General features: G+C 28.4%; 1 protein-coding gene across 2 annotated transcripts in view; it reads right to left on the reverse strand.

Moving 5' to 3' along the window:
• The window catches only part of Corin (corin serine peptidase), a 122,131-nt gene that overhangs the window by 46,573 nt on the left and 53,196 nt on the right, over positions 1-22,362 (reverse strand). For both annotated transcript variants that reach the window (XM_089218809.1, XM_089218810.1), the window contains exons 5-11: positions 18,435-18,743; positions 7,913-8,033; positions 5,902-6,078; positions 4,746-4,865; positions 2,292-2,374; positions 1,823-1,961; positions 896-1,051 (exon numbers count right to left, since the gene is read on the reverse strand). In XM_089218809.1, the coding sequence (XP_089074935.1) occupies positions 896-1,051; positions 1,823-1,961; positions 2,292-2,374; positions 4,746-4,865; positions 5,902-6,078; positions 7,913-8,033; positions 18,435-18,743 (1,105 nt within the window). The remainder of the gene's footprint in view (positions 1-895; positions 1,052-1,822; positions 1,962-2,291; positions 2,375-4,745; positions 4,866-5,901; positions 6,079-7,912; positions 8,034-18,434; positions 18,744-22,362) is intronic.

Here is a 22,362-nt window from a genome sequence, read left to right on the forward strand (position 1 = left end):
TAAACCAAAAACATGCATGTACCTATATAATTTCTTAATTTTTCTTGCGGAGGATTTATTTCTAGTAGCATGCGTTTTATACGCGCTATATATGGTATATTATAATATATGAACGACATTTTGTTAGCGGCATGCAATTTGCCACCAACAAATGAATGGCGTTCATACTCCATTTGTACCGATTCGGTGAGTTGGACGAAAGAAAGGATTCGCTTGAAATATGGCCCAACGTTCGTACGACATTAATATAAGTATTTAATTAATAGTACGGAAACTATTTTGTAACGGACGAGATCCGAATTTCAATGTGATGAATTGTTATCTTACCGTTATTCAACACGGTAGTTGTATCTACATACAATTAATTTCTAAACGTTTCAATTGGTCTTGGTGCATTTTACCGGATAATGGTTTAAGAAAACTAGTACAGTAGTCGAATATTATCCTTAATTAAAAACTAAATGAGATACATATCGTTTTTCTCTACGGATTTCATTGCATAATATATTATATTTTGTTAAATTTACCCAATTAAAATTACTATTTAGGTATACGTTTTTCAATCAGCTAATATGGTACTGAATATCGTAAACCTAAAATGAATTAATACAATTAATTTCACCGCCAATGTGGTGGGTAATTTGTGTAGCTTAATTTAGATAATTTAGGTATTAACAAATAAGTGTCTAATCTATTAATCTTAAAGGAGCACACAACACAAAGACGATTGTCTTCAAATTGCTATTAAATTATGAGTCATTGTTGTCAGTACTAATGTAAAAACGATTATCTCTAAATCCAATATGAAATAAAAATATTATTTAAGGAAATATTGGGATATCTATAATATTGTGGATTGTTAATTATTATAGTAAGTACATTTTTTGTTACTCACGTCCTCTAAGTTTCATTTTTCTGACGTTGAGTACTTCCCGGTGTCCGATGCAAAACGTGTTTGGGTTGTTGTTGTCGTTCGGGAACTGCGTGCATTCCCTGTGTTCGTGGTACGCTTCGAATATGTCGAAGAAGAAACCGCAACTCCGAATAGTTTCTGTGGTAAAAAATTGTACAGTTTTTAAAGAAGCGACCAACGTTTTCGTTTAGCGTTCAGAAGTACGCCACAGCACACGTCGGAAATTGAAAATTTATATTTATAGACCAATCGTTCCTTTAAACGTATCGTGAATTGATTTTACTATATAGATTTTTTTTTTTTTAATTATTATAAAACATTTAAACATTTTAAGCAAAAGTACTTATTTTATATAATCGATTGTTATTCCTACCTAGAAGATGTATCTATTCGTGCTTATTATTTATATTTACGAACAACCTGTCTGCGCTCTGCTTCATATAGTTTGTGACTTTTTAATAATAGCTATTATTATTAATCTTGTTATTATTTATTATTCGGTTTATTATTAATAATATCAACATTTTTAGTCGTATCATTACCTATTAGTTGTGTCGAAAATTGAAATACTATTATAATATATACGGCTATAATCAATTATTAGTATATTTGAGCCGAACATACGAAGGTACAAATACATAAAATAATAATTGGCTCAAAGTTTGACATTGAAAATTTTAAAATATAAAAATTAAAGTACCTATAGTTTATTTTCAAAAAAATAATAAGATGACTAAAAACTTGAAATAATGTTTTTGAGGCATATTATGGGGCTGAAATCAGACTTGAAAAATAAATTTTTCTTTAAATCCAAAAAAAAAATTACTCAGACAGCAAGTGTTGTGGGTTCAAATAAATCCTTCAAGAGGTATATTTTACTGGTAGAAGTTAGTATATACATTTGTGTACCTTTACAAAGCGATTGACAAGGCTTCAATTTGCGGTTTCCACAGCCTCTGGACGCGAGAAGTGCACAAAAGTAAAGTGCCGTCAGCTCATAGCAACGGACGTTTACCACAGACTCCAGCGCTATCAGCTCTCTGGGATCCTTTGTATACCATAAAAGTAAGTTTAGTTGATTATTTCACGTTCGTTTTGACAGCAAAATACAATCCAATCGTAATTCGAATCGAAAGAGAACATTATATTTGAGCCCACGGTGTCGGTGTTCAGAATATTGTATTTTTTTGATATTATTCCTATCATCACTGTAAACGGGAATGATTTTCATAATTTGAGGTCGGAACCCATTGAATTACGCTCAAAACTGACGAGCAATATGTATGGTCATCATTGGTCACATTGCACATATACAAAATATTCAATTATGTTCTCTTTCGAGTCGTATTTGTTGGCAATAATTTGTAACAATAATTACGTATTCTGGCTTGTAAGGTATAGTGTACAGGTACTGTGGTAAAGTGGACGTGACGTTTTGACAAAAAGACGGTAGGCAAGTGCCTGTGCAGTAAAATTGTGCATTAGTGACAAAAATAAAATTCAACGTGTATGTGATAAATTAATCATTCTACGTATAATACATTTAAATTTCTATCATGTTATAATAATCATGATGATAACGTAATAATATTGTAAAACCATGTACAGCGTAGTTTTATACATAAATTACTTATAAACGCAACATTTTTTTTTTATCAGCTTGTTGACTAATCGGTATTTAACTTGTAAGTATTTACTTTTTTTTTACAAGATCAAAATCTCTTTACGCTATTGATATTTTTTCACGGGCAAACAGGTAAATATATTTTTTATGAATATTATACAAAAAAAAAAAACACACCAACTATTTTATAATCATATAATATATATCTCTTACTCGAAAGGTTAAACAAAAACACTAAATGAAAAATAACTGGTTATTTAAAACAAAAACATTGTTAAAAATCTCGGGAGAGTTATAATTTAAAATGACATTACTTATTAATAATAACATGAAAGAAAAGTAACCCGTCACAAACTTCATTAAAATGGACTAATTTTTAACTCGTTAATTTATTAGCAGCCTTGGAAATTAGGAACCTGCTAAATAAAAATAGGTATTACTATTATAGTTAGGTTTTTTTTCAATTTGGCGCGTGAAGTTGTAGTCTATCTTAATGATATTATTTATGACAATGATATGACAACAATACCGATAAAGGATTGGCACGCTGCACATGGATGATATTATGACCACGTGTGTCCACGACGATCGGTTGTGTTTAAATGTATTATACGAATAAACAGCTACAATAATATTATGATATAACATGACTAGTGTTCTATATTAGTTAAGGTGCGGAAAAAGTTAAGTTGGATTTTCCGAATACGTTTTTGTATAATATCGTTTAATGAATGATGGGTTATTAGTTATTACTATCAAACAGGACCTGCTGATGAAATCCGTTTATATAGTAATACATACCCAATTGTGTGGCAAAGAGCCTCTGCAAATGGGATTCTGAGTTTTTGAAAGGGTAAATAGAACAACAGCTAATAGGTGATAATATTTAATATTAACTATAGTTGTATACCTAGTTCAGTAGCTTACTATTTCTATCTTATAGTAATTTTACTATTTCAGTGGAAGCCTTTATCGGATTATTGGTGATTCTAAAAATTTCTAAATGGTTCGCCGAGCCAAATATTATATTTTAGATTGACATATTTGTAGTATAATATGATAAACATACATTTTAATTATGCAAATACCAGACGATCATAGAGTGAAAATCATAAAGTTTTAATGCTATTATCGTCATTATTATTTCGGACTAATTTCAACATCGCGTGTGCTTATTATTTTTACCGGTACGTGATAATTGTATTCATATAATGAATGCATTTGCATGAAATATACGAAAAAATTCCCTTTAACGACGGGCCGTTGGTCTTTTTATAGTGCACGAAATCGTCGTTAGAATACAACAGAAAAAAATATAAATATAAAAATATATAATTTTACAGTGATTTATAATAACAACATTTTATGCTCGTATATATATATAGTATTTTATAATCATGAATATTATATTATAATCTTATTTATACAATACCGAAACGCGCTGCCACTGGCGTTACGGAATTTATAAAAAAGTACATATAATCTTTTGTGTTCGATATTTGCCCTCTCGTGAGTCGTGACCTCGCGAAACTAAAATATATAATATTATTGTTCAATCCTATATTATGCGAAATTAATTGTGCCGAGAGAATATTATCATTGTTGTCGCAACGATGTTTTACGATGCGTTAATAAATTAAATTATTGTTCAACGCGGAAGTTGCCTTACGGTTTTCGCAAACGTATTTTTTTTCTACAATAGTGCATATTTATACACACGCAAATTGATACTATTATATTATTATACACAACCGAACTTCACGCAGAGGCCTTTTAGATTTTATATTTCCTACATACCACACTATTGTAGGATCCGGCGGATGGTTTTCAATCGATCGGCGTCCTAAATCCCCAAAGGTATTATGCATATGACTCTATATATTATGATATTATTATTATTATTATAATGAAAACGGAGACTTCGATATACCATTGCCGTGCCACCGCATGCCCATGACTGCGTGTATAATGGTATGTGTATAGTTTATACGATATTTATTATACGAATCCGAAAAATCCAAACCATACTCACAAACGTTTATAATAAATATTATATACATTGTACTATTTTCAATTATAAAATTGCATGCACATTCAAGTGAATATAAAATATCTTGTTATTATACTGTGTACAACTACATTATATATACTGTGTTTATACATTATACAGCGTGCGTCTGTGCACGCCTCGTATAGTTTATAAATTACTTTTGGGATAGTCGACGATGGGATACATATTAGGATTGAAAATGGCGACGTCGTACATATCTTCAACTGTCGGTGGATTCGGAAGAACGATCGGAATGTTATTTTTTTTCGGAGTCGTGGCTGAAAATAAGTAACACCCGAAATAACAACAATTATTGTAAACATCGTGCCTTCGTATTTCAAAATAATATAAGATATCCAAGTGAAAACTTCAGCAACACGAAGTTTCCAAATTATATTTACACATACTGCAAGTATAGGTAGTTATTGTATAGTATATGGTATATCTACATAAAAGTGGTTATAATATGATTGTTATACGACGGTCATAATGTATTTTTTTCTGAATCTCTGATATAATTGATTAATGATTTCTAATAAGCACAAAGTTCATTTAATACATCAAGGAATTAAAAAATGGAACTTTTCATTTTTCGATATTTTTGAAGTGCATTTGTATGTTTTCAATTATTAATTTTGACGTACTTCTATTTTTATTATCTATTAAGTTTTTATTGATACAATTCATTTTCAGGGTAAAAATTAGATCGAGAAATACGAATACAGAATAAAACAATCATACGAACAATCAATAAGCATAAGAATTTATAAAGTAACAAAAATAATTTTAAGGGCATTTTTTAGTTCATTAAAAACAAAAATATCTGTTATAAGTGCATTAAATCGAATTTTTTTTGTTTTCTTTAATACATCAATTAAATCAGTTCCCTAGTCATAATTTAATACAATATATTATACTTCTCGGTATCGAAAAAGCTTGTTGGATTTCTAAATGTCGATACGATACAATTGAAAATGGCAACCTACGTCTTGTTGGCGCGATGCGATTATCAATAAACTGCAGAGTCTTGTACCACGGTAATATAGTTACGAGTTGTGATGTATATGGTCGATCGAAATAGAAACTACTGTTATCGTCTAATAGTTCTCTCTGTCACGGTTCTAAGGTGATGGGAAGTGGGAAATAATTTCGGACAACGTAAAACGCACGTATATTTGAGGGGGGGGGGGGCTTAATGCCTGTATACACATTATGGTGACAGTATTTTACACTGCGGTACATAATATACGTGGCGGTAATAGCAGGTACATGTAAATATAATAACGTCGTGTAAAATTGTGTGCCATTTATTACACGTCGTGTTTGACGACGGATCAGTGGGGGCGGCATGCATCGACGAAAGGTCAGCGTCGACGGAAATGGTCTTGAATGGCGAACCGCTACCGTTTGCGTAGTCGACGGCGTTTGAGTTCCGCACGATCGTTGACGCCGTTTTGCTTGACACTTGACCACTTGGACTTGGTAAACCCACTGTGGAAACACGCGAACATCGACAAGATTTACATTGGTGTTTCGTGTGAGATAAGTCGTGGGCAAAAGCCGGAACCAAACAACACGAGTGCCCATTTGAGCAACGTCGACACTTCGTCTTAGGCATTCCGGCTTTTGCCGAGACAACACCATATTATTAGACAACGTTTAGTTGTTTCTAACATTATTAATAACATGTCAAGTAACCTGTAATACCTGTAGACTTTATTACTTTTCTTGTGCCTATACCTATACACATTGGTTTTTTTTTTTGACATTCCATGTGTTAACAATTTGACTTGTACAATTACAAAATATGTTTAGCATTGTAAAAATGTAATGCTCGTTAAAGCTAATGTTAGGTGCTAGTTGATGCTTAACTAATAAATTTAAAAAAATAAAATAAAAATAAGACTGTATTTATTAAAGACTGTATTTATTTATTAATTGTGACTTTCGAGGATATATTTGAAATATTAAGGGGCAGTGGAGATATCTAGAAATCTTAAGTGTATTTAAATGAATGGGATATTGTACTGTCGTACTGGCATTATGAATGGTGAAATTCAGTGATGGATTTAAAACATTTTTCAAAGGTATTTTTTACTAAAAATAAGTATTTATTGTATTATTTTGGAATATATATATACATCAGTGACTGGAGAAGTCTAGTATCCCTAACACCCTTCGTAATTCCCATGTGATATATTATGATACATTTGTATACAACTACTATAGCATCATATCATAATCTGTTTTCTTGTGGAGGACCCCAACTTCAGGTATCTCAAGTTATTGTTGCTATTTATGGTTCATGCTGTCATGGGGAGAGAGCATTGATGTAAGGAAAATTGATTAAACTCACAACTGATGGTTTCTAAGTTCACCACGCCATATCATTTGTTTTTACCAATACTAATATTAAGTTATCAATCTACGTTAACCGGTGTCGCACGTTCAAAAATAAAAATGTGGAATTACCAAAATGCCTCACCAAAAAACTGGTATTTTGAAATACAAGTGTGCTCTCGCCATTTCCACCATAAAAAAAAAAAAAAAAACAAAAATGAAAAAGGTGAATGTATGACATCTGTGCAGGAAAGCAAAAACTGTGTGAAAAGAAAAAAACATGAAATTATTGAAAAGTTCTGTCAGAAAAATGGAAAAACAATGCGCACCCTCCTATTCCATCAACAAAACCTGAAACTAACATAATCTCACATTAAATATCTTTATTCCTAAATATTTTCAAATACCGAATTGTAGTACGTGTTGTATTTTTTGGGGCAAGTTGTTTTCACAATTTGAATTGTTTCATTTTATTTTTAAAATACTAGAGAGTTGCCGTACATTTTAAGAGGACGCTAGGTCCTCCTTTCTCCGTCTTACAAATGCATATTACAACAAATTTACACTCAGCAGATAACTTTTAGCTCCGTTAGTTTAAAAATTAGAATAAATTGACATATTATAAAACTTGATGGCAAGAAAATTATGACTTGGTTTTTAAGTGACTTATGAGCATTTTTAATTTACGCCTTTTTATATACGCATAACTTGCTATAAAATTGAACTACCGTAAAAAACACACATACAAACATAGATAATGTTCTTAATATCAAGTTTCAAAATAGGTAAATTCACTCTGATTTTGAAATTAAATTTAAATTAAATTTTCTGAGCATAAATTTGCAATATTATGCACTTGTAAGACGAAATACGGAGACAACAAATGTTGTGTAGCGTCTTCTTAAGGAAGGAATTAACTAAAAATAATGTTCAAACCACCAATGTAATTGGTGCACTTTAAAAAAATAAATAATTTTATAATTACCTCGTACAAAAAATATCAAAAGAAATGTAATGAATATCAGTATGGCGACATTGTACACTACTTGGCGCCTTTGCAGTCGAATAAATACTTCAGTGACGTCAATTGCTTCGGTTCCCAACACCTGTGAAATTATACATGTTTATACATTTTACATGTTATTACCATAACAGAATATTACTCTAAATCGTATTTTAGTTATAGATTGATTTGACTGACATTAAAAGTATTGCTCCTAGCTTATATAATCTGCATTAGTTATGTTATAATAATAAAAATTATTTGTTGACAATCAATATTGTTTATATCTATTGTTGATGAAATTATGTGAACTGATATTCAATCTAGTGTTAACAATATATGTCTTATATAATTTTCTAGTCGTGTTTATATAACAATATTGTAGGTACAATCTACATATAGTAAAACATTAGCATTATAAATATCTTCGTTATTCCCTAAGGTCGTCCGACGCGTTATAATTAAACATTAAGACGGTATACCCCTCAATGTCTTCTCACTCGACCCTTAATATAACTCTAACATGATATTATTATAATCATAATGGTAATGCATTGTAGTGTCATTCAAACGCTACAAAATGGATGAAACGGCGAAGGTGGTACACTAGTATAAATCCATTGGCCGTTATCCACATATGGCAGAGGATTTTAATAATTTAATTTAATAATATTATACAACATTAATCACTATCATGCTTGACTTTGTATGGCCGATGTGTATCCAGTAACCTACCAATTTATACGACAAACAGTCATACTTTGTGCAAATAAAATATATAAAATTGTGTAACTAGGTATATAATATAATTAATAATTAATAAATGTATCACATTTTGAAATAGCCTGAAATATTTCACCATAGTATTATGCCTAAGGATTCATGCTAATAATATTATTTTAGTGCACTTAGGCTAGAAGTGAGCATACCGCCGAGATTAAAATTATTTCATACACTATTTAGCTACTTTATAAAATGTGTTTCGTTTTAATAATAAAAACACGTACATAGGTAAATTCTTACCTAGTGAAGGTACGTAATTTTTGCATAATTTTAAAATGACCAGAAAAAAATATACATATAATTTGAAGTTTTTTCAAAGAAATGTAATCAAAATTTCGGCTTAGTGAGCGTTTTGGATATAAATCCATGAGATTGTATTACTTTGGCTCCAATGAATAACCTGAATTACAAATATCTGAATATTTAATATTATTTGTGATCTTAATACCCGATTTATGTCATTAATAATAATGATAATAATAATATTAAAGTAAACTACGACCTTTTGCATTTACTGCGCGTCTTAATAATATAGTATCTTAGTAGGGATTATAATATTTTGAGAAACGTTAACGATTATTTATAATGATTAGCAAAGATGAATACGCTAAATATTTTATGCAATATTACATGTCCCAAATATTATTGATTGGATACCTATTATAATATATGCTCATATTTTCATATAGTGTGTTGTTTTTTTTTTTTTCAAACTAGAAAGACGAATTTTTCTGAACAGAATTTTATAAGACAGGAGTAAGGGTGGTTTCATTTTATCCCAAAAACGATATCCCGTTTTCCTCCACTGTCCATTTTCCTCTACAATAAAAGGTTGGTTTCCATTTTCCTCCACATTATTTTCAACTAAAATTATTACTATTTTCCTCCAATATTTAAGCCAATTTGTAGTATTGTATTTTTGTATTATGGAACGTAATATTATAAATATAGAGTGAGGCTAGAATCACAGTTTGCGTTTATTATTTTATGATTACATTCTGGTATTGACTATCTATAACAGCTACCGAAAAACGCTAGTCCGAGCTATAAAAAAAAGTAAAATAATTATTCATAATATATCTAATTTATCTTTTCTTTAAACGGGTATTCATTTGTTGCTGAAATGTCCTATAATTATAAAAAAATATAATATTATAAATTATAATCAATTAATTTATTTTATTTTTCCATCATGTATAAATTATTTATACCGACTATTTTATTATTTTATTCATCAAATATTGCAGGAAAAAGGACGGTGGAGGAAAACGGCATTTCGTTTTTGGAGGAAGAATAATTTGAATCTAATCATTCCATTTTTATAAAAAAAATATTAAAATGCGTTCCTCCCATTTATGACTCAAGTTGTTTTTCAAAATATATCTTAGAACTAGAAATGTTGAAGTAGTGTCATTAGATGCCTTCCTATCACGCCTCCATGCCCTGTAAAAATTTTTCTTGAATTTACTTATTGTATTAATTGTATACAGATTGTAAATATTTTCTAATAAATAAAAAAACAAAAACAAAAAAAAAAAGAACTAAAAATATTATGAAAATGCTTGTGTGAAAATCATGCTGTATTACAACATTATAATTAGAGCACAGATTTTTATGGAATTGTGTATTTTCTGAATTTTTTGCTTTTCATATTTTTGTATTTTCATCAGTATTCTTTACGAATAATACAATTTCGAAGAATTTGTTAAATTTTATTGTTGTATATTACTGTATTTTTGTGCATATTTTGACAAAGTTTAAGATGTATACATTTTGAACCAAATTTAAAAAAAAAAATAAGTTTTTACAAAAAATATTATTTTGTCAAGTAAAAAATTTAAAAATTCCCCTTTTTTAGATTCTAAATACTAATTGAAAAAAATATAAGTTTAATTAATAGATTCTTAATTATAAGTTGTTTAATTTGTATCAAATTATTTTAATATCTCATAAATATATAAACTAATAATATTTAATATCTGATTAAGATTGTAAATTGTTTTACCATATTACGCCCAATACCCCATTTCTCGAATATTTTGATTTTAGTCCGTGTAGTCCGCACTCTTATTATGGTATATAAATACTTTTATATTATTCAACTAGTGTAAAACTTTGAAACGTATAGTATAAATCTGACGGGTCGGCGGCTCGGCGCATCCACATCATTAAACTCTTAGACATACTTACTGCATATGATAAAATTAACAATATTATGATCGTATATATAATTTCAAATTTGCATTATAAATGTTTAGAAATACAATCATAGAGCGATATACTTATTTTAACTATATTATGATGTGTGTAGACGTACGTACACGTTATTCACGTACGTTTGGCCAGCCCCCCCCCCCCAAAGGAAAATCTATAAACAAACTATACAGATATTCAGCACGTAATAAGCACGAATTTGCTCACCTAGTTTGAAAATTCACACGACCTTCCTTCCCCTCAAAAAACAAAAAATTCATGCGACTTACGTGCTAAATGTCTGCAAAAGAAAAATTCCGAAAATGTTAATTTGGATCACTAGGGTGGGGAGGGTTGGCGAGACATGTAGCTGACCCCCCCTCGTGATTTTTGTTTTTCGAGGGGAAGGAAGGTCGTGTGAATTTTCAAACTATGTGTGCGAATTCGTGCTAATTACGTGCTAAATATCTGTATAGTTTGTTTATAGATTTTCCTTTGGGGAGGGGGGGCTGGCTAAACGTAAGTACATTATTCGGTGGTGTACACACAATAATGTGGCGTTAGACGTTTCGTGCAGAGGAAACGCAAGTAATTAAAACGTTTACCGCAGGCGAGTGTATTCGGAGTTGGAATAAGCAGTAAATATTACGATAATGCGACGATAGAAATATTACACGGGGAAGCAAAAATAACGACCAAAACTTTCACTGCACGATGGTAAATCGTAATGTTTTAATAACACTGTTATTTGAAGACGAATTATGATTAGTGCTTTATAATATTAGCACTGTAATTATTATAATAATTTTAATTATTGTAATTTAATATATTATTATAATTAAATACAATTAATTAATATTTTGGTAGGTGACTTCTCGGTTTCGATAAATAAACATAAATCTGGTTTGAATTCTAAAATATTACTATGAGTTTGGTATCCACTGAAACCCACTGATTGTTTTTTTTTTTTTTTAATATTAAGGTTAGGTAGAAAACGTTCCGAAAAGAATCATATTTTTTCATGATACACTCAATGGTAGTAATAAATTAATAATTAGATAATATTGTAATAATTATGTATATTATAAAATATATCTATGTTGTAAACTATTTTTTTTTTCGTATCAGCGTTTTATGTAGGTACATATTTATCATGCTCTGAAGAAAAATGTATCAAATGTAAAATTTTTAGATGATATTCAAGCCCCCTCCGTACTTAAAGTCCTAATTACACATTTACACCTATATATTATATTTATTCAGTTATACACCTCAATTGTAAGTTTATAATATTAGCGGTTGCGATTGAAAATATTGTGGTTTTTAAATCATCCAGTAGAATTAACGTATGATTGAAATGAAAAATTAAATATACATTTTTCAAATAAATAAAAAGTTATTAAAAAGTAGTTATAGGGTTTTAAGTATATACCTACTTATAGATGTTATGCAATTTATATTAGAGAACAATAATTTGAAGAAAACCTATTCTGAGTTATGTATTATTCTAAATAATAAATATTCAGGTATGAATTTGTTTTGAAAAGCTTATATCTGTAATTTTTTTAAATAATTCCGATTTTTTTATAGTTAATATTATTTGCAAAACGTCGATGAAATTGTCTCTTGAAAAATTTTCTCTTTTGCATATTTTCTTACAAGATTTTTAGCCTAAAACCACTTTTGATTGCTGTTTTATTTGTTTTCTGTGGAAAATGGGCAAGTCTGTTCAGACTTCGTGAATCTGTTCCATGTCCACCAGTCCCACTACCCCAGGTTGGCACTGTGCAACAATTGTAATAAAGATTGGTTATAATATATTGTAATTATAATTCACTTGTATATATATTTATATTAGCTCCTTGTATCTAGTCCAGGGTGTGCGAGTTATAGGTGCCACCCGCAGAGACAGGAGCTCCTAGTGCGAACAATACCACTTTAAACAGTCTGTACTCAGTATAACAACGATGTACTGTCTTGTGTATAATGCTACTTTACCTAATATTGTATAGATTAATGGTTATGGTCTTATGTACTATATATCAAATTTGTACAATATTACGTTATTAACGATATGGCATGTATTATTATTAAATAAATCAATTTATGAATATGGACAAAAATATTATGTGAATAAGCTATTTCTAAAAAAAAAAAAAAAACACCAACTTTGATCTGACTCCCAGACTCCATACCCTATCTTCCCATCTTGTAGGTATTCCTGTATATATAGTATATACCATATATATGCTGTCTGTTGTACTATATATTAGTTTAGTCTGTATTTCTATGACTACAAATCACCGAAATACTTTGAAAGTTTGGTATAACAGAATAACATTTGATTAATAAGGATTAATGATTAATATACCTATAGGATTTTCTACAAATCATCTGATAACCGTATGCGATTGTGAGAATATTATTGCTATGATCTAATTTGTTGAGCTTGTCGTTTTAATGCCTATAATATTATGATAATATGTTAAATCCTATCATCTCTGAAGTCCGTTACTTTCTATCACAACTTTCTATAATAATAATAGGTAATAATATCATAATAAAATAGACAAGGCTGGGCATTAACGAGTTAAAAAGTTAAAGTTAAGTTGCTAAGTTATTTAACGAGTTACTTTTATTTTCAAAAGTAACATCCAGCTTAACGAGTTTCTTTTTTTTTTAAACAACTTCTAACTTAACGAGTTAATTTATTAATTTGTCCTAATATAAATTTCATATATTTAAAATTATATTTTGATTTTTATAACTTATTGATATTATATATATAAAAATAATAATTGTGGGAATAACCAAATACTTTACGATATGAATGGGAGTGTTTTGCATTATTTCTATATTTGAAATTTCAATAAACTATCTAAATTTGGGAAACGATTTACGAGTAATAATAATAGTATTAGATAATAATATTTTATTTTATTCTGCTTATTCGCAGAAAATATGTATATGTATATATTATAAAACAAAAATGTTATAGGACCATAATAGGGGTAATCATTATTTTGAGAAAAGAAAAACATATTATTTAATTTCCTTGTATACAGGGATAATATACTCTTACTAATTTAATAGTTGTTATATTTGATTTCACATAAATTACAAGTACATGGATAACTTGGCCTGCAGAGCAAATAATTAAATTTAAACCCAATGGTCTAATGTATTTAGGTACTATAAATAAATGAACAAACTAGCCACACAGTAGGTCGATTATTATTAATATTATTTTATATTAATTATAAATTGGTAATGAATAAATAAAATAAAATTTTCAAGTTAAGCCATCATTTTGGAAAACGTGTAGGTAAAAAAAATACATTGAAATAATTTATTTGTTTTGTTAGATTTTATAATTGATTGAAGTGTGTAAGTAGTACTTACCAAGTACCTACTGTAATTAATACAATTACATATGTTTATTGAAAATAGGTAGACTTCCATTATATTGTGCTATTTGTTAAGCTTTGATAAAAATGTATGATAATTTATTGTACATGAAAAAAGAAAATTTATTTATTTTTAACTAAGTTAAGTTACTTTTTTTTCAAATTAATTTTTAACTTTAAACTTAACTTACATTTTTCTGTATTAACTTAACTTAACGAGTTAAAATAATTAGTTAACTTGCCCAGCCTTGATAATAGATAGGTTGATAGGTATACGTTATGCTAACCCGACGATGGTATCATGTTTTGAAAATCTCCTATCATTATTTTTTATCACTAACTATAGCATTCCAAATAAAATACATTATTTCACCTTATCGAAATCATTCAACCTTATTATTATTTATTAGCTATACATAAATATGTATATCAGGTTTAATATTTACAATATTCTTATTATGTTAGTATATTTTAAATATACACTTGTATCTAATATTTGTTTTTCTGCTATACTGATTGTAATAAATATTATTAATTGTGTATTATCAACGTAATGGTTGAGCTATAATAATAGTGACCGAATAAAAGTAAATAAAAAAAAAATCTGAACTATAGATAGGTGTTTATAGTTTTTTTTTTTTATTATTATTAGCTTTTAGTGCATCAACTATTATAGCTCAAAAATTAATTTATTTAAGGTGTTTATAGTTATTTAGTAATAAACACAGAAGCGTTCCTAGGGGTAGGATTGGGTGTTAAACTCCATCGAAATTTCAAATTATTATCTAGTGGAATAAGTACATACTTTGAAACACGAGTAAGTAAAAACATCGAACCCTCCCATTCACGAACAATTTATCTAGTCTACTTAATAAATAAATATAATACTTACAATGATATTGAAAAAGTTTATAATTCTGTTTTTGAACCAATTTAATCAAACATCAATCAACCGAGAAAAATTAATAATCATTATAAAATGTCTGGAGTATTCTTATTTATTCTTGATTATGCACAAAGATAATATATATATATCTCATTTTTTGAGATCAATATTATATATATATAAATTACAAATTTTTATCCACACATCTTTTCTTTTTTTTTCAAATTCTCCACAGTAACACATCGCTCTGTATAATTTTAATGTTTATAGATACGCGTATAGAGTTTAGTCTCGTTTTAAATATCCATAAAAACTACTCAAATAAAGATTTTAAACGAAATAAGTGTTCTAAAACCTATTAGTACTTTGATAAAATTGCTTACAAGATGTCAATATAGTTTTCATCAAGCCTGCACAAACTACTTTGAAGTAAATAATACAATCTTCTGTATAATATACAATATACATATTTTATTATAATAATATATTACCGTATGTGCTGCATTTATTTAATGCGTATATTCTAAATCAATCTCTGAATTTATTATAATATCTCATAACTATATTCTTTTACTATGAAAAAAAAAGAAATAATAAACCGATATAATGATATTTTTAATAGGAGATTTTTTTGTTCACGTCGGTTACCAAATTTAATAATAATAACTATGTATGTTTTTACAATGTAATCTCTAACCAAAGAGAACTAAAAAAAAAACAAATTAAAACCATTTTAAAATGCGTGTGAGTACCGCCATATTATACGGGTTGAATTCCGGGAAAAAAGTAGCATTGATCACTGGGTGTTATCGATTTGCGCAAAAAAAAAAAAAAATAATAAAAACGCATCTTAATTAGCGCAGGTGGGTTTACTCAATACAGATTATTTTTGTATAATTTTCAGTTCAAGTTCTCTACCTGTCTGAAAATCCCATTAAAATCGGTTTAGTCGTTTTGAAGATTAGCCCGGACATTTACGAGCAGACACGTTAATTTTATTTATTTGTAAAGATAATTAATATACTTCATCAAAGCATTCCATTTATCATATTGTGATGTGTATAAAATACTTTGTGATATTTCTCTATTCTTTAAATGTCGATGGTTAACAAAATTACTAGTACTAAACGATTTATGACCATAATATTGACTATGTAAGCAAAAATAATTATTCTGTCACCAGACTTCGGTTAACTATGCATGCTCGATAATATGCATTAATATCAATTAGTACGGAACACTGACCCGTCGGTAATTCACGACCGAGGTACCCTAAAATCATAGACGATCCCGTATGTTATAAATTCAAAATAATAATAGTAATAATGTAATAATTTATATACTATAATATATGCTAAAAATACATATTATCTTTTATATTGACTTAAATTATAATTATTATCTCTGTGTACATACACTGTAAATATCTTAATTTTTAGATTATATTTATGGACAAATATTTATTTTTCGCCAGAATAATAAAATTTTTACTTAATTGAAATGAGTATATTATGATATTTGTATAAATAATGTAGAATCGTTTTTTTTTTCGGAGTGTGCGATCAAAAATCGAATATTTGAAATTGAAAGACGTACAGCATAATCGTATTAAAGTGTCTTTTTTTATAATTTATAGTTACATTCGATTTTTATATTTTCATAAAATAATACGCTTAAACAAAATCTCTCCGTTCAAAATCTTAGGCATAGGAACGTATCGGATTACGTTAGCCCCTCATTACGCTAACGTTCAGATTTTATGTCAGGGAAAGACACGATTTATAATATTTATGTCAATCTATAATTAACCCATCAGTTATTTAGATTGACCACAAAAATATGCATTAAAATATAATATGGTTTTCGTCTAAAACAAATTTAAATGTTGTCTGAAATAACGAGAGACGTAGTAAAGGTTGAAATATCAATATTATGCGGGTATTTCATATGTATCTAGATATTACTTTTCCCATTACAGTTTTCTAGAAAAGTTTTATAAACATAAACAAACATGAATTTGACTTAAAAGTTATATTTTATATCAACTTATTCAACTAATTTCTATCCAAAAGACAGTAAGAGCTAAAATATTGTAAATTTAATGGAAAATGGTGGAAAATATAACTAGGTAATTAATGACATTTCAATTATTTAGTAAAAGAACCTTAGTAAATGGTGTAGGTAGGATTACAAATTATTTGTTTTATAAACTTTTATTAAAATATTTGATGTTTTATTCTATATTCACCATTGCTTGTCTGCGATACATTAATCATATTTGTGATAACAATTTATATGTTACGCGTAATCATATTATGGTGCTCATAAAATAAATAGTAGGTATACTATATATTTCAATATTTTAATGTGATAATTAATTTTCCAAATACACTATTTCTAATAAAAAGAGTGAATTAAGGTTTCATTAAGACAGAGAATTAGTTTGTAAAGATTTAAAAGTAGACACGGATAGTTCTGATTTGGTGTCTAAAGTTTAAATGGACAACTTTTTGAACTTCATAATAACAGTTTTTTAAATGACTGTGAATTTTACGCTTCACCTTCTACTATTTTTTTTAAACAAAAACAATGAAACCTGGTTCTAGCTTTTTATTTAATAATCAACAAAAAACACCCGAATAATAATAGTTTGAAATGTTAATTGAATTGCACTTTGATATATTATTGCACATTCATAAAACCATTCATTGATTAACTATTGTTAGTTAATAAAATATATTTTTAACATGTATGTTGAAGATATTATTTAAGGTTTGATAATATTTCTACGTTATTGTTATAATATAATTATACAGGATTATTTTTCCAGTGTGTAATTAGTCAGTTCATCCCCCCTGCCAATAAAACGAATTTTAACGGGATGGCTGGGCTAGGGGTGCTTAATTTTTTTTTCAGAACAATTAGGATAAGGCATAAAAACAATAAGAACAATAATGAATTTATGAATATTTTAACGAACAACAGAAAAACAATACTTTAATTTCGGTACAATTTACTTAAAAAAAATCCAAAGTTAATCGTCCTTCAGTTTTTCTTTCTCCAAAACTTTAGGCAAGTAATTTCACGATCTCTATTAAAATTCTGAGGCAGTGTTCATGTTTATTTTCTAACACACTTACATAGCTTTTTTTTTCTCGCTCAACGTAGATGGTTAAAAAAAAAACACGACTCGGAGCGATCTCATGGACGAAAATAATGTTCTACAAATTATTACCCTATGTTGCAGTGAGTTGGGTGAGTTTTCGTTGAATTCGACAACTGCTTGCAGACTGGCTGGCGTCGAATGGCTCTTGGTTAGCTCGGCTGTACTGCTGGAGCTGATCGGGCCGCTGTTGGCTGGTGAAAACCTGGCTCGACCGTTCCACTGATCGCACACTACGTACCGGTCGAGTATGAAACGTTTCTTGTTTGACCGGGACGGTATCATTTTGGCGTGCGAAGACAGCAGCGGTGTTTCCATGCTCTTAGTTGAGTAGCCGGGTGACGAGTTGACGCTGTAGGAGTCACTCCAATGACCGCTGTCCTGTGAACGTTATTAAAATGTAATATTATTAAATTAATGTCATAACTGCCTTTAACAACACGTGATGACGTTATGGAATTTGCGAAAAACGAGTGTGAAGGAGCAATACGTTTGAGAAGCATCAGTCATTCCAAAAGATTTTATGAGTGTAATTAGGTCTAACCCCTAAAACGATTACCTATATTGTATCCTTATAATAATAAATTTATGCTTGCATTCATATGCCGCATAAATAATAAACAAAAAATTTTTGTATCAATATGTTGAAAAATATCTACTTAAAAATCATCTGATTATTCAAAAACATATGAAATTCCTAAATTTTAATTTATTTCTGCTTAAATTTATACTAATACAATTATGCAATAATAATTGTCTTAAGGCCTAAATAATACATCAATTGTTTTATGTTAGTGTGACATTGTTAACGTGCCGTTTATAAACTATACTTAATAGGTATGAATATTAATCACTAATATTAACATCATTATTACTATTACTATTTATTATATTAAAATATTATAGGTTATGTGTGATAATATAGTTTCGTGTCTACAATCATTAGGTTATCAATGTACATGGTGAGCGGCCTTGGTATATATGCATACAAAATCATTTGGAAATAAATAAGTCAGAACCCCTCTCCACCAAACATAATCAGTGTCAGGTTAATTTAACAACTTATCATTGTAACGTAAGGAGGATCAATCTCAAATCGTACACACATTAGTTTTAGGAATTGACGACCTCACTACTTTTTAACATGATACACAGAGCTTCAATTATTAAATTATATTATACATAATAATGATAATCCTGATATGCTAATTATGATTTTTTTTTTAATTTACTAAGTGACTTTAATCCAAAATAGTAGTATCGTATCCTCTAAATCATCCACGTGCTCATTTAAAAATCAATAGACTATAAAAAATATAAACTGTAAAAACATTATAAATTATAATATTTGACTACTTGTGGAAACTCGTAAATGTGAAAACAAGTATGACAACAATGTACAGGTGGATTTTAATTTCTGAAAAAGGGGATTAGAGAGATTATGTATAATATGCATAAGTACCTAAGTACTTATTAAAACAGATACCAAAAACCTTCGTTTATATATAACCTAATTGAGCTCCAAAAAACTTCATTCCAGTAAAATTTATATTTTTTCTTAAAAATTTCTACGTAATTTCATATCGATTTGAACTTTCCAAGAACAAAAAAATTTGTTTTAATTCTACAAAAGTAGTCTATTTTGATATCTACTAATATAATATTTAAATCCACTCTTCATGTCATAATGTGATTTGTATGAGTCTACGTTGTTAATTGGTCGGACATGCAACTATACTATGTACAATGCTTATTGCTTATGTTGTTGACAAATAGTTTCTACTAGGTACTATATTATTATGTGCAGTGTCTTCAGGAAAAGTTTTGTAATTGACGCGTATTATACTGCAACAAATATCCACTTCATAAGAAAAACAAAATTCACCAGTCATATATTTATATCTACTATACACTGATAGTTTATCTACCTATGTGTATTTTTGTTTTTTATTTCACTCGTGGTTTAATCAGCAATGGCCAGTGAGTACCTAAATATTTTTGTATTTTTATTATAAATTCTTCATTTTTTTTTTTGAGCATTTTATATTATATACAGTTACTCTGTATCTATTACTGCTCTGACTCAATTATTCTACCATCGGTAAAGTGAACTACATTAAATTACATTTGGATTTCATACAATGCCCGTATACGTATATAATATAGACACTTATTGTCTCGTCATGGATTATATAAAAATGACAAAATCGTTTCGTCGTTAAGCTACAATGACACATTTTCGGTTTATATTAATTGTGATAAAGTTATGGCCCAAGAATTTTCTGTGTAACATGTTTGAAAACTAAATCATTAAACTAATTGATTTTAGTTATAAGTAACTTCGTCAAAAATAATGTTGAATAAAAGAATAAAAAGATTATTTTGAATTAAAACATTACGATTTTACTGAAAACTATTCTAACCACAAAGTATAAATTGCTTAAGATTATTAAGATTATCAAATTTTAATTAACTTGGGAAGTTTTTCGCCAGCTATGTTTTTTGAAGATAACCAAGTTTAATTCTACAAAAAAATGTTTAAAAATATTTTCAATGCAATTTCTCTAAAGACATATTAATAGTAATAGGCGTACATTCCTCTAGTGGTTATTTCATGATTATCAGAAGCATAATATTAGAGTATTGTGTTATGTATTAAAATACATTTTCAGTAAAAAAAAGAGATAAAAGATTGGAATAAAGGAAAATTAAAAATTAATTTTCTACTCGAATCGTATATCCGTAGATAATTTATGTAGCATACATTTTTAAAATCTTTTCTTTGAACTAATCTGTCATGGTCCTAACCTTCTCTGGTTTTGAATCAAATATCATTTTTTTTTCTGTTAGAACCGACAGCAGAGGAGGATCTGTTTGCACAATACTACTCCTCATCTAATTATCATTTAAGTCAAAACGTTTTAATGCTTTATTTAATGTTAATATGAGGAGTAAACGAGGGTTTTTTCATCAAAGAAATAATGGGTACCAAATTAAATATGAAACTACTACATGAAATATTACCACGTTAGAATTCCATACCCCAGGGTCTAGAAAAATATGTTCTGCTGATGAATGAAAAAAAAATTAATTTAATGACGATCCGATTGTAAAACAATTATAATATGTAAACCTATAACACTGGACTTAACCTACACAGGGTGTCCCGTGAGGATTAACCCATTACGATATCTCACGAAATAATGGAGATATAAATTATATAATAATATAATTCTTGTTTTGTAATGAGACTCACAAGAATAAGAAATACAATCATTTTATTTTTTAATTTATTTTAATGTATTGGTAAAAAGTTTAAAAAATAAATTTTTTAAATTAATTATTCCCAAAAAAATTTAAAATTGCCCATTTTATATACTTAATTTTTCTGAAAATATTCACGTTTCAAAATTTTATTTTCATTAATATCCTGTGTATTTTAATATTTTTTTTCTAGTTTTGAAGAAATAAAATATGATCATTGACATTGAAAACGTTCGGTCGGCTGTGCGAGCACTCATGCACCCATGGTGGGTGGCATGTTTGATAACACTACGCTGTTAAATAATTCGAAATTTTACTTGAAATTAAAAAAAAAATAGAAAATTAATGAAATAAATATATATTTATTTTACTTTTTTTATCAAAACATTAAAATAAATTATAATATGAAATGATTGTAGTATTACAAAACCAGAATTTTGATATCTATTATTTCGGGAGATATCGCAATGGGTAAATCTTCGAGGGACACTATATGTATATGAATAGTTATCCTTTGAATGTTTTTTCTTTTCTTTTAGAATAGTTGTCAATTGAAATGTCTAAGAAGCAACTACGTTTTGGACAATGTACACAATATAAGAATTTGCAGTCAGAGATTTAATTTTTTTTTTCTAAATCGGTCTTTCACAATGTTTCAAAATAATGTTTAAAAAAATAATTAGGTACTATATACGAGGATGGTCCAGTGTCAACACACAATTTTAATAATGCCACT

The sequence above is a fragment of the Diuraphis noxia genome, unplaced genomic scaffold (genome assembly GCF_037042655.1).
Source record: "Diuraphis noxia isolate RWA-SAM2 unplaced genomic scaffold, SU_Dnox_SAM2 contig0002, whole genome shotgun sequence".
Taxonomy (NCBI): Eukaryota; Metazoa; Arthropoda; class Insecta; order Hemiptera; family Aphididae; genus Diuraphis; species Diuraphis noxia.